This window comes from Lissotriton vulgaris, chromosome 4_1 (assembly GCF_964263255.1).
Source record: "Lissotriton vulgaris chromosome 4_1, aLisVul1.2, whole genome shotgun sequence".
Lineage (NCBI taxonomy): Eukaryota > Metazoa > Chordata > Amphibia > Caudata > Salamandridae > Lissotriton > Lissotriton vulgaris.
The window spans coordinates 407971222-407995602 of record NC_141691.1 but is presented as its reverse complement, the minus strand read 5'-3'; the positions used below and the strand labels follow the sequence as shown (position 1 = coordinate 407995602).

Genomic DNA, 24381 nt, shown 5'->3' with positions numbered 1-24381 from the left:
AAATCTCGGATGTGACAGTCTGCGTGTGTTTTTAACAGTTGGTTAATCAGTGTATGACTGGGCATGTGAGTAGCTGTATTGGTGTATGCGGTTAGGTGTGTGAGTGGGTATTTCAGTATACAACTGGGTGCATGAGTCACTGTATAGGTGTGTGACGATGTGTGAGTGTGTGAGAGGGACTCTGAATCACTGTGTGGGTGTATGAGTCTATCTAAATAGCAGTTTGCATGTGTAAATGAGCGTGTGACTGACTGTATGGGATTTTGAGTGGCTGTGAGTGTATGTATGGCAGTGTCAGTACCTGTGTAAATGGCTTTATAGGTGTATGAGTAACTGAGTTGGTGTATTTGTGATCCATAAGTTAAATTACCAATATACAATTTGTATAACTTTGCAAATATATTTTATTAAGACATTACAAAACAATTTGAACCAACAGATTAGCAAATAAGCATAACATAACTTATTTAACTATTTACAAATACACTTTTGTGCACAACTACATCAGGAGGCATAAAACAAAGGGATGTTTTAAATCATCTTACAATACCGTCAAGGGAAAAAAAGATTACAGATAAATATTTGTATTGCAATACTTGCAGCAAGCAGTTATCCAGGGGCACTACAAAAAAGTAATTACCTGGGATAACTTCCATGTGGAAGCACTCAGACAATTCCAGAAAGAGGCCACAACCAAATGATGTGGGACAAACTAGTTGCTGCAGGATAGTCCACCTGTACAGCACCCTTGGGAGAACCACCATCAACTACAGTAATTTAAATCCCACCTATGTTAAAAAAAAGTTAAGTGAGATGCTTACTTAATGCCATATGCTTGTCACCATATGGATATCCTCTGTGGGAGCTTTTTCCCTTTTTTTTTTACTGCTCTCATGTGCTATACTCATACACCAAAAGTGATATACTGTTGTGGGAATCATCAATGAACAGTGGGCAAAAAACAATCATAAAGATTGTACAAATAAAAACTTGTTTTCTAACTCTGAGCTATACAGAATATATAGGGGATACATTACATGACGTTTATTCACAAGCAAACTGTAACATTAAAGACATAAAATTCAAGACACCAGGATAACTTTGCTGTTTACATCTATATAATTTTTGCAGGTACTTTAACCACCGATTTTGAAATGATACTGTCCTTCATCTGCGACAACAAAAAATCCACTTCTTGGAGAAATTACTGATTTCTTTTCACAAAAAAAGGACCGAGCAAGATGTGCTGTTATATTCATACGCAATTCTAGCTAAAAGATGCACCTACATTTGGAGCAGACACAGCTGAGTCTGTACTTGCATTTAAGGAACAGTATCTAACATGTAGCAGTCCAAAATACACTGTGGAAAAATGGTAAAGCAGCAAGTACTGTGTTTCCAATCACATAGATATGGAAAGTATTGTCAGCAGAAATATTTTATTATTTTCTGAGCATCCCTGTGAACCATGTTTTTCACAGTCTGAATCCAGTTCCTTCTTTCCAGTTCTCTTTGAACAAAAAAGAAAACATAAAACTGTTAGAAAAACCTTCTTAAAAAACAACAGTACTTTTGATACACATTTCAAAAGAACCCCACAACATTCTCCCAGTTTCTGACTGACCATGTATTTCAACTTGCACTCCTCTGGGGTGTATTCATAGCTACTGACAAGGGCCGCCTTCATGATGGAATACCTCAGCCTTGTCCCCTTCTCTAGTGCCAGTAAGGCTTCCCTTCGATCACCAGGAATATGACTCCAAAGGCCAGCTCCACAATCCTCAGATATCATCAGTACCTCTAGATCTACTTGATATGCCTGAAACAACCTACCTGTCTCTGTCACTCCCCTCCTTACAGTCAGATACAAAATCACTTGGTATATGGACTCTTTCTTCTGCACTGGACACAGTAGTTTTGCCCCTGCTATTCTTGCTAGACTCTAACAGTGATTTGGCCTTCAAGTCCACCTTCTTGACAATCACTTCATGAGCCAACAAGACCCTTTTCTCCTCCAAGGCTCTCTCAGCCTCAGCTTGTCTCTCCTCTGCAGCCAGCTGGGCCAGCTGCAACCTCAGATCCCTCTCAGCCCATCTGTCATTGGCTCCTCAGTGGACTGGGTTTGGGGGAAGACACTACTCCCAGTATTCAATCCAATAGGGAACTCTCTCTCTTTAGAGGATTTCTCTGCTCCTCTCCCTCCTTCTCCGAGCCACTACCCTTAGGGACCCTGATTCTAAGGTCAACTACAATCAGGATTTTCCCATCTCAAGAGTGCTGAAGTAGTCCTCTTAAAACTCTTCCTCTGGTGCAGATTGCATTCTGTGGTTGTCCTCCCAGGCTCTAAGGGCAAACGAGTATTCAGACATGGACATACAGGTGAGTAAATGGAGGTGTCTGACTAGTTTTATGAGTGTGACTGAGTGCTGCAGTCACTGTCTGGCGGCTGTATGAGTGATGGGGACATAAGTGCCTTTGTGGGAGTGTAACTGGGTCTGTAAGTGCATGTCTCACTGTGTTAGCATGTGCTGATTACATACTATTAAATTACATACTATAAGCAAGCATCCACATCTAATTTTAAACACATTCATTAATAATGGCATAATACCATTAATATACATTCAGTATACCAATTCCTCTTTCTCCTTTCCTGCTCACTGTATTTTTTTTAATATCATCTAAGCACCCTTCTATTTTCCCTTCTAGTATAATGTCTGGAAGGTACACATTTTTTTTCAGCTTACATGCACTCACTATCTGTTATCAAAATGTACTTTTATATACTACAACCTAATCAACATACCTGTAAGACCTCTTTATTGTTCTCTCATTTTTATTTCTATATTTGGTAACATCTATTTTCATTCCAAAGCTCCAGTCAGAACTCCTGCAAACCACCTCCTCTCTCAGTAGAAAAGCAGACAAAGTGGCTACCCTTCACCATATGCTCTTACTTATGCTGATCTAATTAACAAATCACAGGCTTACTTTTATCTTTCATTTTTGTTATACCGCTCCTAAATGGTCAGTATGTCTTTAACCCTTTCCATGTTCCCTGCGTAGAAGCAGAGTTTGGCAGTTTTTTCCATGAAGCAGCGAATCCTCTGCAAAGCTCATAAAGTTTCTGTGGATTTGCGGGTCCTCAGGAGATCTATGACTCTGACTGTCAGTGTCTGGGTGGGTCTGTGAGTGGGTGTGTGAGTCAATCAATCGGGGCATTGTGAAGTGCAGCTGCTCGTCCGAAAGGGTCTCAATGAACTGGGTGGGGGTGGGGGGGGGCGCAGCTCCCGGATGTTCATGGTGATTCGTTGAGGCCCTTCAGGAACTTGGAGAGTGTTGGTGTCTGTCAGGGTTGGAGTGGGAGGGAGGGCGTTCCATGCCTTGGCCATGAGGAGGGAGAAGGAGCATCCTCCTGTTCTGATCTGCTTGATGCGTGGTACTGTCGCAAGGGAGAGCTGGACTGAGCGGAGGGATCTTTGAGATGCATGGAATGAAAGGCGGCGGTTCATGTAGGCGGGTCCGGTGTTGTCAAAGGCCTTGTGGGCATGGGTGAGTAGCTTTACAGTGATTTTCTTTTCAACTGGGAGCCAGTGTAGTGTCCGTAGGTAATGCCTGATTGGCAGTGGCACAGTAGGTTGAGGACTAGTCTGGCGGCGGCGTTCTGGACATTCTGGAGTTTGCAGGTGAGGTTTTTGTTGATCCTTGCATAGAGTGTGTTGCCATAGTCCCGTCTGCTGCTGATGAAGGCATGGGTGGCAGTTTTTCTGTGTTCGAGGGGGATCCACTTGAAGGTCTTTCGGAGTAGTCGGAGGTGTGGTAGCAGAAAGAGGCAACTGCGTTGATATTGCGGTCCATTTTGAGTTCGGAGTCCAGGATGATTCCGAGGTTGCATGCATGGTCCATGGAGGAGGGAGGGTTCCAAAGAGCGGGGGCCACCTGATGTCAGTCCAGGTGTCAGATGTGGGCCCATTATGAGTACTTCGGTTGTGTACGTGTTGAGTTGAAGGCAGCTGGGTGGGGCTGCTTGAGGTTCCTTGGGGGACTCCGCAGGTGGTCGGTGTAGGTTCCGAAAGGAAAGGGGGGAGTCTGACCCACTGCGTTCTGCCAGAGAGGAATGAGCGGATCCATTTCAGGGCCTTGTTCTGGATTCCTGCGTCTTGGAGTCTGCGGGCTAGGGTATGATGTGAGACTGTGTCGAAGGCAGCGAGAGGTCCAGGAGGAGGAAGACCACAATCTCTCCTCTGTTGAGTAGGGAGTGGATGTCGTCTGTCGCAGCAAGATGGGCGGTTTTGGTGCTATGGTTCTTCCTTAGCCTGATTGGAAGGAGTCAAGGATGTTGTTTTCTTTCATGAAGGAGGCGAGTTAACTGTTGACAGATACAGGAGTAGGGCTATTGGTCTGAAGATCTTGAGGATGGTGGGGTTGAGAGGGTTGATCTTGGTGAGTGTCTGTGTGGGTGTTAGAGCACCTGCGTGGGTCTGTGTGTGGGTATGGAAGTGTCTGAGTAGGTTTGTGAGAGGGTGTGAGAACACCTGCATGGATCTATGAGTGTCTGTGTGGGACTGGGTGTTTTGGTGTGTGAGTGGGTGTGTGAGAGCATATGAGTAGGTCTTTGAGTGGGTGTGAGAGTGTATAGGGGTATATGAGTAGGTGTGAGAGTGCCTGTGTAGGTATGAGAGTGCCTATGTGGGTCTGTGAGTGAGTATGTGAGTGCCTGTGTGGAACTGTGACTGGGTGCATGAGTGTCTGTGAGTTGGAAAGTGAATATATATGTGTCTTTTTTTAATTCACTGCGGGATCCATTGCAGATTTACATGAGGGGCCGCACTGAGCTCCATTGTGGATCTGCAAATCTTGCATGTGGCAAAAGAAATGTTTGAAGGCAATTTCTTGCCCATCATACCCTCTTTTGACACCTATGTAACACAAACTTGGGTCAGGGAACTTCTACCCTGATCCATTCATGTAAATTGCACCCTACATTTCATCCCCAGGGACCATTTCCTGATACATAAAAGGGCTAGCCGCAACTTCTCTCTAATCAGGGTCAATTAGGGCTTTGCTGGTGGTGCGTGACTTCGCTGATTCCCCGTAGGGGATCCGCGAAGGGTCCACGTTCCTGGAAATAAAATTTGTGTTTTGCCTTTAATATCTCAAGAACTACTGAGCAGATTTACACCAAATAAGAAAAAGGGCTCTTTCTGGACCAAGAGCTACTTGCTGCCAAACTTGGTGTAATTCCGTCCAGCCGTTCGGGCTGCAGTTGTGTTCAAAATCCCTATGGGAAATTGCATGGGGGAAAAGGCATTTTGGGACCCCCACTTTTTCTCAGCCCCTGCTTCACAATTCACTCAAAACGTTCAATACAGCTGCGGAACTGAGGGTTGTATTAAATCGCCAAACAGCGCCAAAGTTATTAGCAAAACAAAAAATGCTTTTCCTACGGAAAATAGGTCCTAACTATAACTACCTACTGGTGACAGACAGTAGGTTATAAATATAGCTAGATAGATAGATAGATAGATAGATAGATAGATAGATAGATAGATAGATAGATAGATAGATAGATAGATATTTATTTTATTTAAATGTGGAACTAATTTAATTAATTTAACTTTACTTCATATAGGGTGCTAGTTTATTTCCCTATCTCTATTATTTTCTATGGGAGTGTGTTGCAGTATTTGTGAATGGCCATGAGTGGACTGTGACTTGTTCCAAGGCTGGGCTGAAGGAGATTTACACCAGTTTGGCACCCTTAGGACTGTAATAATTTTAGACGTTTACAAATAGCAATGCTTTTACTCTTTTGTGGATGTCGGTTTGTAATTTCCCCTCCCTCCCCATAAATTACCCTAAACTCCTCCCATTTAGTAGCAAATATTTCTCTTTTTTCAGGCACTGCCCCTTACACCTTTACTAAAACATGTACCTAAGCTTGAGGAGATATCCACCACGGTGGTGGAGCTCTCTACACAGAAAAGATAGGAAAAGAGAGAGGCGGAGCTATTTTGAACTATGTCAGTTCTTCTACTCTGATACTTCTTTATATACTATACAATGCTGTTTGAGAACAGGCTTGTTACCTTACAAAAGAGGATGTAATTGAGCAAAGTGAAAGTACTTCACAGAGCGAATTCTCTCAGCTTTCAAAAAGGGTCACTAAATGTTTCAAACATAATTGTTTGTAACATCTCAAGGTGTTTGGCACTTGGGCAATGTACATCTTTGATGGAGAGGGGGGTATGCAGTGAGGTTACATGTTATTCAGATGGGAAATAAAGATGCTGTATCATGGACTTATGTGTGATCTGAGAGACTCACTGGGCACACATAGGATGAGGGTTCTCATAGAAATCAAGGGATGTAAACTTTGGAGAAGAGGACAGTTTCTGCTTCAGTTCTAAAGGGGAGTAACAAGATGTACGTTCTGATGTGCAGGGTCAAGATTTTTTTTAAACTTTCAAGGCATGTGGGCACAGTGCCTGGCACAACTTGTACACAGTGGGATTTGGAGCTAGATGAGGCAGGTTTGAAGACCACAGATGTAATATTTGTGAATAGAGAGATTTGTTGAAGTCTGAGCTAGTACGGTGCTTGGGTTTAGGGCTTAGGTTCTTGAATTTAATACTGACTTTTATGCTTATACATTAGTGTTTGTGTATGGGCGAGGTCAAACATACGCTCTTTTTTTATTCTTTTGACTGGTGAAAATGTAACCTTTTGAATCTTGTCAGCTGATCCCCTGGAAGGAGGTGGTTAGCGCTTTTGCATCAGTTCAGGTTTGCTTTGATGATAGTGCCCACCAGTGCAGCTTGGAACCTATGCACGAGACATAGGCTTGTCGCACATTATCAATAAAGCTAAAACAGAAATATGACACATAAACACGTTGAACACATTATAGTCGGCTACTGCCATGCCATAACAACCTGAAGGAATGGGTCTTACCAGCCCATATTGTATCTGTAGCAAAGTGTATAGATATTTAGTAGTGTTTGAATACCACCAACCATGTTACCCTGTCTCCATGATCCTTTCTTCCTTTCCATTTTCCCCCCAGGAGCACATTTCTACTCTTTTACTGAACGGTTATCAAACTTTGGAAGATTTCAAGGACCTGAGTGCAACTCACCTGAAGGAGTTAAACATCACCGACCCGCAGCACAGTGCCAAGCTCCTCACTGCAGCAGAACTACTGCAGGATTATGACAGTAAGAGTGAACCCACAACATTTGCTTGATCTTTCTACTATTCTTGGCACAGTTATTACAAGATGAACAGTATAAGGGTAATATTCATGCAGCATCAGCAAGCCCTTATTTCATTACCTCATATATTAATCATAGAGGGTTGCTTATTAGAATGTTAGGTAAAAAGCTGTGCAGTGTAGTGGAATGAACAACAGGCGGCGCTACAGGTGTGTTCTGCTTAACAAAGGGCACATAGCATTGACAGATGAGATCAGGAAATTCAGTAGCTATTGGGACCACAAGAAGAATGAAATGTCAACTGGAATGTATGTGCAGCACTGATATGAGTTCTAAAATCACCAGCACTCATCTAAAGTTCTAGGAATTACAAGGAAAGCAAGAGGCTTGAACGCTGAAACACGGTGAAACATAGGGTGCCACTACATTTGGGCTTACAATCTAATGATTTCTCTTCCAAATTATTTGCTCATGCAGACTTTATGGAATACACTCGAGTCATCCAGTTGCAGTGGAAGTGACGTCTTCCACATTGTGCCTCCTGATGGCATCCTATGGATGGAGCTCATTCAACATTAGCCCCTCAGTAGCCTCCTTTTGGCTACCACTAAGTTAGGGATAGGGCAAGTACTAGAAATGACTCTTTAAATACTATTTACTTACCGTTACAAATGCTGTTTTCCTGACTCCTGAAACCACAGAGAGCAAAGATTGTGCCTGAGGTACCAAAGGTCACAAATAAATATCAAAAGTGTGATTATTTATTAAACTACATGGCTTATCCTTTGCAAACCCTAGAGTAAATCCTTCTGGGTCAAAAAGGGAAAGTGAATACTCTTATTTTCTTCTATGTTGGTATGATTGGTAGTTTTAAAAAGTTAGTAATGAGTATTATTTTGAGCACTCCAATGGGAGACTAGGGAGTTTCCTAGTGCCCAGCACCACCCACAGAACTTTCAGAGTCATCAGTTTCTTCTATTTTATTGTGACTTTATACCACTAAAGAAAAAAGTTGATACGACTCCGTGGAGTATATAGTACAATATTTGATCATCTTTATGCAATTTAATGCAGTGCCTTCTCCCTCTTTCCCTAAAATCCTAAATGAGCTGTATGATCTTATCCTAATTCTAAGATCTGGCATCTTTGGCGTAGTTTCCCCTGAATTTTTGCCTTCTGGCCTCCTGTTTTGCTGACTTAATTTTTGCTGGCTTTAGGATTCTGGTCATTTTACCACTGCTAACCAGTTCTAAAGTGCATATGCTTTGTACTCCAAACCTGGTAACATTGGCTTAGCCACAATTGGCATATTAAATGTATTTATAAGTCCCTAGTAGAGTGCACTATATGCGCTCAGGGCCTGTATATTAAATGCTACAAGTGGGCCTGCAGCACTGATTGTGCCACCCACTCAGTAGCCATTTAATCATGGCTCAGGCTCTAAACTGTCATTTAGACCTGGCAAGTTAACCTGCTTGCCATGCCCAAATCTTCCTTTATATTAAATGTAAGTCATTCATAAGGTAGGCCCTAGGTAGATCAATGGGCAGGGTGCAGTGTACTTAAAAAGTAGAATTTTTTTTTTAACATATTTTATTGAGTTATTCATAGTACAGTTTATAGACATCATTTTTCAAAATGCCAGCATGTTTTTCAGACATCTCAGGACTTTATCTGCAGTTTAAACAGTAGAACATATAATTCTGAATTGTACATCTCCTGGCAGTAAAAACCTGCTAAATTCGTTTTTCACTAGTGCAAGGCCTACCTCTCCCATACGTTAACATTGGGATTGCCTTAAACACATTTTAAGTGTAATTCCCAATTGGGAGCAGATGGAAATTTGGAGTTTGGTGTCTCTGGGCTCACAATTTAAAATCAAAACTTATGGTTAAGTTGGATTTAAAATTGTAATTTTGAAAGTACCACTTTTAAAAAGTTGCCATTTTCTTACTTTAACCATTTTGTGCCTCTGCCAGTCACTGAATACACGTCTGGGTTGGGTGACAGCTGGGCTTTGTGCATTCCCTCTAGACAGTCACACAAAGGGAGAAGGGGAGTGACATTTGCATCCTGGTGGCCCATCACCAGGCTGATGGAGATTCCTGAGGTAGAATGGGATGGAAGAGCTGACACTTGCATCTGAATAGGCCTATGCCTATCCCCAAATAAAGAGCTGCATAACCCCCTCTAGTGTGTCTGAAGCCATGGCAAGAAATGCAGGGACTGTGTGATCTTCAAAGGCCTCTTTGATGTTTCCCCCACTTAAAGGCACATTTGGGTATAAGTACTGGAAAACTGACACCATCAAATCAGAACTTTGCTGGAACTAAGGGCATTCTGCCTAGAAGAAGAGCTGCTATGCTGCAGGCGGGACTGATATTTTGCTAACTGCATCGCTGTGTGGGCCTGGTGAATGCTGTGCTGTAGGAGGGACTGCCACTTTCCTACCTGTTCTGCTGTGTTGGCCTGATGATTCTTACCTGGGAGTGAAAGGGACTGGACCTGCACTATACATCCTTGAACCCAAAATTCTCCAAGGGCTTGCTGACTTGCCTCCTTTTTTCTGAGATCTCAGGGACACAAAAGACTTCTTGCAACTCTCCTGGTGCTGCTAGACTCTGCACTATGTGAGTCCTACCCTTGCCTGAGGTGCCCCTCCAGTCCAGGGCCTCAGAAATGGGATTCTGCAGCTTTTTCAACATTGATGTCGACGCAGAAGCTGCTTTGCACTGATCGAATATGACGCATCGCCCTTTGACACAGACGCAGCGGCTGCTTGATAACCGGGGCTCTACATCCGGTGTTCCATGATGACAACAGATGGCGAGGCTTGACAATGGTGCAGTGCCTGCATCATACAGGAATTCGGCAACAAAGTTTCCATTGACGGCACGGATTGACACCGATGCTCTCTTCCATCCACAAATCGATGACAGTGCGGCACCTCCTCGACTCCTCGCCTCAAGTACTCAACGTTTTGCTCCATCCAAGGTAGTTTGTTAGTAGGACCTGTGTCCTGTATCCGGTCTACCGTCAATCGCGGTCTTGGATCCACCCCGGGCCCTCACGACCTCAAGTAACCTTTGGACCGCTAGTGACTTCTAAGCACTGCTTTCACACTTACTCTTTAAAAAATCATATCTCAAATTCTATTGGATGTTTCTTGTTTTGGCCTTGTTTCACTTAGTTAAACATTCTCTATTTTTCTAAACTGGCGTGGAATTGTTTTTGTAATGTTTTCACTGTGTTGCATAAATACTTTGCACATTGCCTCTTAAGTATGACTGCTCTGTGCCAAGCTACCAAAGGGTGGGCACAGGTTAATTTAGGCTATTTATATGATTTACCCTGTCTAGAATTGTAGCTCCTGCTAGGATAGGTTATATACTCCGTTAACCAGAAACCTCCATTTCTAACACTAATCATCAGAGAATTAGAGGGAGCAAAAGATGAAGGACATCCTTGCCTACATGCTGTGGCTATGGTAAATTTACTGAAGAGTAAGCTATTGATCAAGTTGTTCATATTGTCTTTAACTCCCTCTCATCCCAAAACAATCTTATAACATATCAATGGCATTATTTGCTGAAATATGTTCTCAATTCATAACATAAGAGAAGAAAAAAACACTTTGGGTTGCATACATGACACAAACAATAGAAAATGTTTAAATGGTGAGATCAAAAGAGAACAAATAAGGCCAAACAATTTCTTTTAACTCATGTGTGCTGAGGCTATGTCCAATCCTCCCATGCGTACTATTCATGCCCCTCCTGAAGTCACAATGTTTTTTCTTTGTCTACTAAGCGGATTCCTGAAATAAAAAAATATTATGTAGTGAGGCACCTTGTAAGCATCCCACTGCCCTGGACAGATTGTTTCTGTATTAGAACTCTGTCTTTCGAATGTTCCCAAAAGCTCCTTCAATAGCCAGGACTTAAATTTGCCCTAGTTTACATTTCATTTTGTGTACCTAGAAGGTGCCTTACTGGCTTATGCTCATATGCAAGAAGCCCCCAGAAGTAAATATCAAGGTAATTTTAGATCTTGGAACATATTGGTGCACAAAGGCGGATAACAAGTGATTAAACTGATTGAACTACTCTATAGGAATCATAAAGATCTACAGAACCATATCACAACAAGAGATGATAGCCTTAATTGAGCCAATTCAGATGCCTCATGACAAAGACAGACCTTTACCGCGAGACTGTCTTTTCCTGTTCTTTCTTGGTGATACATAATACAGTGCTGATAGTAATCCTCACAATAGCCTCAGTAAAGCCATATTATTAACTCCGCCATACCATAAAATATGGAGAAGTTCAGAGGGAGCATCTCAATGCAGCTACGTAAGTGATCTTCATCTAAGATCCCTCCAGGCTGAAACCTTCAAAATTGTGACCTAAAGTTTTCCTGATCCTTAAAATGGGGCTGCAACTGGATACCAATTTGTAATTTGGAACTTTTGTTTCTGTACCAGATGTTTCATTGGTTTGCAACTAGAATTCCAGCCACAAACCTTTAAAAAATTACAGACTCCTAAGTTGGGATGGTTACTTAATCGCAAAAGAGACAAAGGCCCACATGCATCAACAATGCCATTTGCGATTCCTTATTAGCGAAAAATAGGGATTCGCTAATAAGGAATTGCAAAAGGCTATGCATGAAGAAATCGCAAAAAAAATAGCGATTTCTTAAAATTCCTTATTTGCGACTCGCAAATTGCGAATCGCAATTAAGGAATACCTCCCCATTCATTCCTATGTAGGAATGAATGGGAATACATTCTCAATTTGCGATTCTCAATTAGAGAATCACAAATTGAGAATGCAATTTCAAGGGTGCCAGGGTGTCAAAAGGACACCCTGTTGCACCCCTGAAATCTGCCTATAAGTACAACTTGCACACACACATGCCCCAAGGGCATGTGTGTGTGTAAAATGGAACTTTGAAAAATGCATTTTAGTGCATTTTTCAAAGTTTTTGCAAATTACCATGAAGGTCAACTTCATGGTAATTTGCTTCCCCTATTAGCGAAATCGCAATTTTTTTTAGTTTGATGCATTGCATTTAAGGAATCTCAATTTGAGATTCCTTAAATGCAATCGCAATTTAAGTAATCGCAATTTTGCGATTTTTTAAATTGCGAAAAGTACAAACATTATGATGCATCCCAAATGATGAAATTGCATTCGCAAACGGGCGAATTTTGCGATTTGCACCCTTTGCGAATGCAATTTTCAATGATGCATGTGCCCCAAGGTCCCTGTTGAACCCATGTCCCGTTTGTGATTTGTGAAACAAGTTTCAGAGGGGCTGGGAACAGTGATCCAGGGGAACACTACCAACTCTCACTGAAACGCTTAAGAAATTATAACTGTTTTTCAAACAGCAGCCCACCTTCCTTTGAGGAAATTGGCTTCAAACTCAGTCTCAGGGTTGGTGATCTCCTGACCCTTGAAGACCACCTTCCCTGTGACTGTGATAATCAGAGTGAGTTGTAATTTGCGAAAAGCCTAATCAATATTAATTAGATGGGTCGGACTGTGACCCACTCCGATTCCTGATTTTGCAAACAAACCTATTATTAAAAAATACATTTCTGGTCACAAAAAAAATAGTTGCAAATTGCTCGAGCTCTTAGTGACCAGAACAATAGTACATCTAGCGCCTACTGCTCCAAGCAGATCTAAGACTGACCCATTCTCATATGCCATCACCTATTTCTCCCGGTCATAACCGTTTAGTTACTGGTTACTGCCACAGTTTCCCAAGTCAGTGTTTTTACTTTAATGACTCTCTTGACCCTTTTCAAATGTATTACTACTTTCAGCTATCAAGCAAGGAGGGGCTGCATCAGCTGGTCATACTCTCTTGTTGGCAGCCTTTCTGTTAACCTGTTCAAGACTTGGGTCCATTGCTCTTTGCATAGGTTCCCAAGTGCTCTGGAGCCACTGCCAACGGTTTGATTTTACCAGTTAGCTTTTCCCTTTTCCTTCATCAGTGACCCGTGTCTGCTGCAGTGTGGCGAAGTCTGTTTTTATCTTTTTTCCATACCATGAGAATGTCCTTGTGCTTGATTGTGTTGTTCATGTCAATCATGATTCAGAACATAGGAGTTAAACATTGAACAACCCTGGTGTAGAGCATGGGAGCTGATTGCAACCCCTGCCCTAGGACTGTGGGTTATAAAGTAGAGTGGAAAAACACAGAGTTAAAACATTAAAGGTAAAAAAAGCCATGGTTAGCATGAATGCCTATGGAAAGTACAAACATGGAGGTGCTAAGTGCAACTGTAGGATTTCCGATTGGAGCAGCATGAGAAGAATCCAAGCAGAATGCATGAGAAATCGAGTTTAGCTGCTGCAGCATTTTAATGTTGCTTCTTCTGTTTTCATTAGTGAGACGGTCCAACCTTCAACGAATCTACTTTGAATTGGCAGATTGCTGTATATACGCAAGGAACTTCTTTCTGGGCTTGGGTTTTCAATTAATAATTCACTTCATCGTGTAAATTATACTCTTTATGTGCTTCTGTTAAACCAATTAAACCTACATCCCGGATGTGATGAAAAAGACCACTTGTAGAAGAAAATCGCATGCCTGGACCCGTAACGTCTGGCATAGGTGGAGCAACCTGGAAACCCTAAATGTGAACTATGTTCATCCTAAATAAAGGTAGTGTTTAATTTGTAAAAAATAAGTAAGTGCCAGGGACCGTATCAGGAGACAACTGCGGCTTGCACCACCCAGTGCCCCTGCCATCGAAGCCGATGCCAGGACTAACACAACTGCTAACCATCGCACACCTACAAGAGTGAAAATTCGGATTATTCCAGGCCAAACAAAGCTTTAAGATTCGGCTAAATGGCTGGTATTATTCTTTTTTTGTGTATATTACATTATTAAACATCACTGTTCACTTCAAACACAGACAAACAGTTCTACTATGTGGTGGAGAGTGATAAGTGCTGGTGTTACGAATTAAGTGCCGGTGGGGAGTATCAACTAACACCAGCTCAAATTGAGCACCTGATACAGGTACTGTGATATATAAATGTGTATATATATGTCTATATCCCAACAAAAACTCCTTTAACTCCAGAGAAGCACCAACGCCAGCTGAAAGTGATTCAAAAGTGCTTTAATTCACGTGGATGGTTGCATGCAGGTAAGAAAACCCAACGCGTTTCTCCTCTTTGCGAGGCTCGATCAAGGGTAATGAGTCTCTGCCTTTTGACTGTCACGTGTTTTATCACTGTGGTTTAGTCGTCACACAAAGGCCGTTATCAAATATATAATTACAGCTTTGTTCCTGAAAGTGAACCGAGATGGTTTTTAAAGCTGCTGTCTTTTTAAGGGACACTCCTGTTTGTAGCTGCACTCTGTGTGACGACTAAACCACAGTGATAAAAGACGTGACAGTCAAAAGGCAGAGACTCATTACCTGTGATCAAGCCTCGCAAAAAGGAGAAACGCGTTGGGGTTTCTTACCTGCATGCAACCTTCCTCGTGAATTAAAGCACTTTTAACCCCTCCAACGCTTGTGACGGAACCGTTCCGTCACACCCCTCGGGTGGGCTGTGCTGGTTACGGAACGATTCCGTCACGGCCTGCTCGCCGAGCCTGCGCATCGCTGATTTTGCGCCTGCGTGGCGCGTTCTATTGAGTGGGCGGGGCCATGACGGAACGGTTCCGTCACAAGCACAGCTCACCTGAGGGGCGTGACGGAACGGTTCCGTCACCAGCACGGGAGCACCGTGCAGCCCCCCGCCCCTTAGCAGTGCGGCGGAATAGCCGCTGCAGTGAAAGGGTTAAATAACTTTCAGCTGGCGTTGGTGCTTCTCGCGAGTTAAGGGAGGATTTGTTGGGATATTTTAACGGGGCGCTCCGATCCCGTTCACCGACCCGCCCTGCAGGGCCTGAGGCTCACTGACTGGAGCTCAATTGGAGTGGTGTATATATGTGTGTGTGCATATATAAATGTGTATATATATATATATATATATATATATATATATATATATATATATATATATATATATATATATATATATATATATATCACAAATACTGCAAACATATAAAGGCCATTTCGAGTAACCTACTGAGTATCATACTTTGGAGGGCAAGAAAGCAATAGTGAGGAATAAATCACAGAATACAAGCCATTTCTCCACTGAGAGGCCAAGGATTTATTAGATAATGACACTTCTTTCTCCACTTTCAAAGTAAGGTCTCAGCAAAGGATATAAAGATCAAACCATCATACCCCTGCACCAACTAGGCATCCAACCAATTAGCATTTGTCGATCTGCCCGTTCATTCCTTTGTTTGTTCATCCATGTCACAGAATATGTGTGACTCTATGGGCCAGAGTATCAAAATAAGCCAGATAATTGTACTGCGTTTCCCAGTGCAAATTGCTTTTTCCGGTTGTGTTATAATAGGTACTTAGCTTATCTGTGTTAAATGGTCCCTGCAAGTTCTATACATATAATATTTATTACAATTGGCTTTTTTGTAACCACATTATGATACTTTAATATACGATTCATTAAAAAGTTGCAGCTTCGCGTACAGTAGGTTGTTTTCAAGCCAGAGTTTGACTCTTTTCTTGAATTAAATATATTGTGTTAAGTTGATTATTAATTCAACTTTTTGGGTGTGTAGTTCATCCAAAGAGTCATACGTGGACACAGCAATAAAGTTTGAGCCATATTTAGACTTTTAAATGAATGGAATATTGAAAAAAATCATGAGGTAGCACTAAAAAAGCCACTTTTCACAAACGTAGTGTGCACTTAAATAGTCAGTGCTACTAAGCACCGACAGGTTATGTACCTTGTGGAAAATGTGCTTGACTGTGTGAAGAGACCTAAGACCACACTAGGTCTAAATATTTTCTGTTGAGGCTGGGGTAGCTCGTCAAGATGACGTAGAGTAGGATATGCAATGCTCCTCTCCGCCCTGGCCCATCCATTTAACACAGCCAACAGCACAAGGCACGCCTAGTCTGACCTTTGGAATAATGTGGCTGAATCCTCCGGTTCAAGAAGCAAAATATTACTAACAACAACGATATCATTAAGACAAAGATCCTAAGCAGCAGGGTGAGCACTGTGCAAAAGATGGTAACAGACATGCAGATGATGGGCGGAATGCAGAGCAAATAAAACATTCACCCCCAGTCAAGAGATTTGCGTTAAATCCATTGTTCTTTTGCTCACCATGCCACACTAGTTCAGACCAAGCCATATGCAAATCTGTCTTGATCCTGTGCCTCATGGGAACAGTCCAGACCAAACTGCCAAACGAGGGCCTCCCTGGACCAGAAACAAGCATCCAGGAACCAGTTTTGGGGCACCCCCCCCCCCCCCACATCAGCCAGGCTAGCTTGAATCCAGGGGCACAGTGAGCCCGGCAGCCACGTTTAGGCATTCCCGGCGCATTTAGAGAGAGAAAGCAAAAGACACATAGATGATTGGCGGAATGCAGAGCAAATCAAACACTCACCCCCAGTCAACAGATCTGGGATTAATCCATCACCATTCTTTAGCTCACTCAGCCACCCCAGTTCAGACATGGCCATATGCAAATCAGTCTGACCCTGTGCCTCATGGGAACAGTCCAGCCCGAACTGCCAAGCCAGGTCCTCCGTGGACCGGAAACAAGCATCCTGGGACCGGTTTCAGGGCATTACCCCTCATCAGCCAGGAAAGATGGTGAAGGTCAAGGAGGAGGCACTGGCCTGAGGATCCTGGGGGATCGGGTATGCCCGCAGCAGTTAGCACGCTGGAGTCAGAAGTCAGGCCTGTATATAAATGAAACAAGTAGAGTGCCCTCTCCCCATCACCTCCTGACCACCAGCAAAGAAGTGATATATCCAGCCTGGCCCTGCGCACACACGGTTCACTGAATGACATCCAACCTGCAGAAACAAAGGGTGGTGTGCTTGCCTAAACATATGAAGCAAAAACGGTGAGCGGGAAACTGTTTCCTGTAGAAAGGCGGAACTGAAAACCAATGAGCAGACCCCATAGAAGAGACATATGGCGCCCAGAGAACGTCAAGTCATCTTTCTTTTATAATCATTGGCCAACTGAAGGCCTTCAGATTCATTCCTCAAGAGCAAGTCTTGCCACCACGGCATTGGTGAAAAGTGTTTTGTGCTGGACATCTGTCAGGCTGTCCCATTGGTGTCCATCTACTCCTTCCCCAGACACTTATGTTTCAAGTTCCACGCTGTTTAATGTACATGTTAGCCTCCTCATCAAGCTCATTCAAAGTCAAGGGCTAGCTGTGTTCTCCTATGCTGATGATACACAGATAGTGGTTTCTATCTCATCGGACTTGGATAAAGAAGCCAGAAATTTCAGTAACTGCATGTCCCAAGTGACACTGTGGCTGCAGAATAATTGTCTGAAACTAAATACAGACAAAACGGAAGTGCTGCTTTTTGAAACAAAACCTCTTCCGGGAAAGACACATGGTGGCCACTGAGCCTGGGCACCTACTCCTGTCCAGAAAGTTCTAAATTTGGAGTCATATTTGACACTGAACTATCTTTTTCGAAACAAATAAAGTCTTTTACCTTCTCTGGTTTTTTGGTTTTGAAGATTCTGAAAAAAATCTTCCATTTATCCCCCATGACCTTCAAAAGACCGTTATATCAGCTCTTGTTTTCCCTAAACTGGATTACTGCAATGCTTTGTACCTGGGTGCTCAAAAGTGGGTAATACGGAAGCTGCAGGCTTTGCAAAATGCAGGAGGAAGAGTACTTCTAAAAATTCCTAAATTTGGCTCTGTGTCCGAATCACTACAAAATCTTTACTGGCTCCCAGTACAAAAGAGGATTATTTGCAAGGTCATGTGCATGGTTTACAAGGCCCTTCATCTGACTGGCCCAAAGTACCTACATGAGCATTTCTCTTGGTATATGCCAAGTAGAAACCTTAGATCTAGCTCTTTATGCTATTTTTTAACACTTCCAGATTTAACAAAGCTAGATGCGAGGTAGAGCTTTCTCCATATGTGCAGGTAAATGGTGGAACCTACTCCCTCTCTCGTTGCGAGGTCCGGCCTCCCTGATGCAATTTAGCAAGCAGTGGAAAACATGGCTGCTCACGAAAGTAGTAGCATAGGCTGCTGTATGTACCAGGTTCAATCCTACTGTCTCTACAGTGTTCTATTTTCTGCCCTCTCTTTCTTTAGTTTCTTTCTCTCTTTTTCTTAGTGCTACGACACCTTCTGGTAGGTGTGTGTTTTATAAATGATTTTCATTCATTCATGTATTCAGTCAACAATCAAGTCTGCATGAAGGGCCTTTTCGCCAGCTCAGTACTACAGGACGTCCTTGTGTAAGTTCACTCATACAGGGGATACTGCTTTGATATTCAAAAGGCAAGGACTCTCCAGATAGAGTACCCACCAGAAAGAGCATTACCAAAGGTACATAACTGGTTATTTTGATGGATACTTCTAACTGAAGATTCCTCATTGCCCTCACTCTTTCTTGTTCTGTGGAGTGAACTTTATGGTTCTAAGAAGGTCTCAAGTTAGGTTTCCCATACTGTCATGCGACCATGTGACGATCTGTTATGATTCATTCATCTGAGGGTGTGATTGATTTCCAAAAGAAAACTGGCATTGGGTGACACCTATATGCAGGTCTGTGGTGTCACTTGCAGAGGCGATGTGAAGCCGCCATGGAACTAATCGTACCACATACTAGTGTGCAGGACTAATTTCTGAAAAAGGTCCAGATCCAGTCTGGCGCCTGGGGTGAATTCAAAGGATGAGTAATCTGCAGTTAAAGGAATTCATGAAACAGAAACATCACTTTCTTCGAACCGACAGAGTCCTAATGCAGCCTTTGGTCTTACTGGTAGTGATGGTGGGAATAAATAGCTCTACAACCCACCAGGACACAGTTTTTGTGCTAATACAGGAGTATGCGGTAGGTAGGGGCATAAACATCAGGGAAGAGCCTTTGCATTAGGCTCATCTGTGACTTATATCTCTATTGGGGAATTGCCCTATGATGAAGTGGGCTAGATAGTGCGGCTGAGTTCATTGCGTCCTTTTAAATGTACACATGGAAGGAAAATACTTATCCTGACCCAATTTGACATAGTGTGTTCTTTTCCCATAATATATCCTTGGGTTTTCCATCTATTTGCTGGTTGTGTGCATGCATACCTGGATGCTTCAACAAATCCATAGCAAATTGTTAAATTACCAACAGCCTTTAGATATAATGTGAGTACTGATAACGTGATTGTAATAGGTCAGTTAATAGAGACATAGCACTGATCAATGAGTCTTTTTTGCTTTTGTGTCTTACAGCTGGGAGTGAAACTGAAGACGGAAGCAACAGCTCCGAGACCCGCCCCCTGAGTTCAGACTACAAGGACGATGTTCCTCGGGATTCTGGTTGCTACGAAGGCTCTGACAACATGGAGAACAGCAGGGAAGAGCCGGATTTGAGCAGTGTGGAGGAAAAACTTCTCAGCTTGTCTCTGGAAGCATCCAACTGAAAGAGTAGCTCAAGATCAGAGCTTGCGGATAACGGAATGCCAAAGTGTGCCTTACAGCGATCTGGAAACAAATTTCTGTCTCAGAAGAGAACTGAGGGAACAGAGAATTTGGATGATCCTTTTTTAGTCTCTGGTGGATGCTGCTAGGAGTGCAGATCTCACCCATAGGATAAAGAATGGCCTAGATTTCTTAGACAACAAATGTCAACTTTAATGTAGCATGAATCGCTTAGGGACAATTGGATGTATTGCATTTGCCAAGCGTGTGTGTACCTTGCTGAGATTCAAGCCTCACTTTGAGCTTCTGCATAAAAACTTACTTTCCAGAAGCTGCTCCGGCAACTAGGCGTGCAAAAAGCAAACTGTGCTTTCTTTTAGAACTGTTTTCAAAGAAGCAGCTTTGTTTTATTTTACGAATGAGTACATTTATATTGTGCAACAAGCTTGGCAGAGAGTAGTTCTAGCCATTTGCATACCCAGAGGACAGTGCCATGCTGAATAAGCCATACATGCAAAATGTCTGTGAAGAGCTCTACACAAAGAAACTCAATATCTAGAAATGTTGGAAATTGAATATTAACCACAATATTTCGACTCACAGAATAAAGGCCAGACCATTGTTTCAAGGGTCCCAGCAGTGAATGTTATTTTCCAGCATTCTTAGAGAGGACAATCATGACTAGTTGTGGATGTTATAATGCAAAAGTGATATTGTCAATCTATGGATCTGCTGAGGTATTCCTCAAGCTTACACTTGTCCAAGACAACCGTGGAAGCAAACGCTTAGATCCTTGGGCTCGAACTTGGGATGGAGTCCTGTAGGATGTTTGCATCAGCTGACAATAAGACATTCCAATATAATTTGTGTCAAAGTCACTGTGCTTTTGCCAGCTGGAATTAGATATTACTATATTAAGACATAAGCCTATGATAAATGTATCTTCTGGATATGTGCATGGATTGTTTGCATGCACTGAAGGTGCACAAGTCATTCTGGGATACTGGAACATCTACATGTGTAATTTTAAAAAAACCTTATAACAAGGACCAGGGACTGTGCAAAGGGGACCGAGCTGTATCTGCAAAATGAAAGCCCCCTATGCACTGAAGATTGTTTGAACAGAGGCCTATCCCTCTGGGTAGGAGCCGCTGCTTAACTTGATGGTTAGAAGGTCCTTATCATTTTTTTGCTTAGGGATTCTCTATCTATTACATACTGCAGGAGCTTGGTACAAGATGTCCAAGGTAGACATGTTCTGTAGCTATGCTGGCAGCTAGAAAGTGCTGAACACGTTTTGGTTTAGGACTTCTCTATGTATTGATGTTGTGGGATCTTGGTACAGGATCTCCACAAGGTAGACAAGCTTCGAAGGTTGTGCATAAAGGAATGAGAATCTATTACACATCTTTCTTCCCTCTGTACAAACCTGAGAGGGTCGATAATCCATGGTTAAAAAAGTGAGAGCATCTTGAAGGTGACTATATAGGAAACATTTGGTTAATTAATATAAATAATGTGGGTTCTTATCTAGTTCAGAACAAATGTATTGAGCAGTGAATAGTTAAGTTCAGAGAACATCATTGTAGCAATACCTCGGAATAGTGAATCATATATATCTCTGCATTTCATGATGCGTTTAGGACACCATTGCACTGACAATTATATCTTGTTTTTTGAATATCAAATAGTGTGGGTTTTATTGTAAAAGTGTGAATGGTTTGTGTAAGCAGATATAAAACAAGAACAAAAACATAGTGCTGTAAAATTACGTCAAAATCTGCACTAGGCAGCATGCTACAACGTACTGTATGATTTAAGTGAAAGGTGACTACAAGGGATTTTGTTTCACAACTAGTTTAGATGAATTTATAGAAATTTGAATCAGAGGCTCATTAAATAGTTGAGACAAATGTATCCACAGGATTACTAGAAGATTAGTTGTATTATTTCTTAGGGCAGAGTATACATAATCTCTTTAGTAATTAAAAACAGAATAAGAGAAGCGAAAAAGCACAAAGCAAAAGGAAGTTATGGTTAAAAATCAATTGTATTTGAATCAATCACAAAGAGTAAACCATGGGGACAAGTAATAGAACAAAACTAAAATAAAAGTCATGAAAGGCAGTGTTTAAAGGATACACTTAACAATTCATAACAATTCATCAGCTCCAAAAATAATTTTAAGCAAAGAAAACCAAACACAACATATGTATGAAGGTGTTCTTCAGTGTATAAAAACTGGGGAGTTGATGACTCAGGTCGACGTTTCGGTCTTGTCTTGTTAGTTATGTAAGACCATCTTCAGGACTTAATATTTCATCAAGGAAAAAACCCCATTGAGGGAATTGGTGTCAGTATCTGATCTTCCGCAGCCGTGATCATATGATGAAGGAAATTCTGCCAGGGTTCATTCGACAGAAAAAGATGTCTTGATCCTGGTCTGTTTATTTCCAGGTAGGCAATTGTAAATATTTTGGTTCTAACGCAGGCGGGTCTCGAATCAATCGTCACGCACTTCCTCGTATTCTCCAAATTTCTCAAAAACTAGTTGTGAAACGAATTCCCTTGTAGTCACCTTTCACTTAAATCAACCATTGCCCAAGCCTACAAGGGTTTATTGGGTTCCCCACGTCCTTAACGCAATGTACTGTAGACATTCACAGCCTGCTGAGAGGCACAATACAACCTCCTACCAGAAAAGGTGATTTATCTTAGAGACATGACTGTGAAGCTCAAATTCAGGCCATTCCCAGCAGTGGCACACCAATGTTGAATGGAATATCTTAGACCTCAATAAAGATACTTTTAGCTTTAGCTTTGTCTAGATTATTTCCCCTTTCCTTCCCTTCCACGCTCTCTTTGACTCACTTTACAACACATCTCACGTATTTGTTCCTACCAAAGCCATGATCAAGATATGCCTGTAACATCTAAGCAACAACTTGTACATTCCTATTGATAAGTGATCTTATAAGAGATAGTGAAAGCGATGATGAAGTATGGGAAGGGGAACAAGAATGTAAGGGTTAACATTTCAGAATAAATATTCCAACATGTTGTCTAACTAATTATAGGTTTTATTCAAATTTCTACCCCAGTGGGCTTTACCAAATATCTACCCAAAACATTTGGTAATTTAATTACATGTTGACATATTTTTGTCATGTAGTACATATTCTATGGTAAAAGGGTAAGAAAAGTCCTATGCACAACTACTTGGTATTCACCAGATGATATGATGGGAGTCCTACAGTTTAGAAGTAAAACAATATGCACCATCTAGGAGTGGAGTGCTATATTTTGTTGTAGTAATTTTGCTGATTAATCTGCACCGTTGAGCTCCTAAGATTTTGTAGGAACTTAACAAGTTTAGGTCACCCTCAGCACAAATAGGACTTTGCGTCAATAGGGCATTACTGGGCGAATCAGCACATACACCCATATCTTATGATGCAAAGCTAGAAATACTAAGACAGCCAGACAGGGTTTAGCATCAAAAACTACTGCCTACTCCTCGGGTGTACAGCAAACATTCATGCATGGTATTCAGCGTTTCTCCAGACATAGAATTTTTCACTGGAAGGGAATGCTTCCAGTAGAAATCCAAAACTAAACAGCACACTCACCTCTCCACCATGGTGTGAGGTTGTGCCTTGTGCAAAGCAAGCTTGTATTAACACCAGAACAGGGGATGGCAGCAGCTGGCCAAACCTAGGGGCATATTTACAAGTCCTTATCCCCACAGCAACTTCACTTTTAATGACGTTACTGTGGTGATAGGAGCTTTGCTTTATTTGCAATGTAGTTAAGGTCAAAGTATGCTACAAGGGACCTATTTCAGAAGGTAGTCAATCTTAGTGGTGAGTCGTACATATCTAACACACTCAAAAGAATCCACAGAATATCATGCTTAGTGAATATTTGAAATAAATCAGTGGAAGGTAAAAAGAGAACACACAGAGAGAGAAAATATATTCAGAAAATTTTACTGATGGAAAATTAAATTGGGGAGACAGATACCAAAAAATGAATCCAAGCAGCAGTCATGAACAGAGATAGACAATAGTTACTCTACAGTTCACAACTAAAACATCAAACTCCTGGTGAATATAACAAACAACCAAAAATAATTAATAGAAAAATGTGTGTTTGTGCCAACGCAACGTTTCTGGAGATGATGGAGGTGTCGACGTTTCGGTCTAATGGGCAGTTGTCATGTAGACCATCATCAGGACAGAATATTTCATTGCTGAAAAAACTCCCTACATTAAAACAATGAATTCAAATTAATAACAAAACATGTTAACAGTCACTAAAGTTATAGATACATTAAAAAAACTCCATGTGTCGGGCAAAAACTTGATGTCTAATCCATACCAAACAAATTACCCCTTCCTGGTAATGCTTGGATAAAACAATCATTAGACAGTTGCTAAAGGATTTGAGTCAATCAATTTTCATTGAGTCTCGTAAAGTCAATAAAAAGATGCTCAATATCTAAAAAACAAGGTACATTTCTTATCTTGAACAGAGAATAAAATATTTACATTTGTACAACATTCAAAGAAACATTTAGAAAAAAGAAGAAAGAAATCAGAAAACTAATCATACTGGATTAAGA

At 41.7% G+C, this 24381-nt stretch overlaps 1 protein-coding gene across 1 annotated transcript in view; it reads left to right on the top strand.

Moving 5' to 3' along the window:
* The window catches only part of SASH3 (SAM and SH3 domain containing 3), a 200993-nt gene extending 179555 nt beyond the window's left edge, over positions 1–21438 (top strand). Inside the window, exons 7-8 of the mRNA XM_086918809.1 lie at positions 7067–7217; positions 19569–21438. Of these exons, the coding sequence (XP_086774935.1) occupies positions 7067–7217; positions 19569–19759 (342 nt within the window). The 3' untranslated portion in view covers positions 19760–21438. The remainder of the gene's footprint in view (positions 1–7066; positions 7218–19568) is intronic.
* Positions 21439–24381: the final 2943 nt, after the last annotated feature.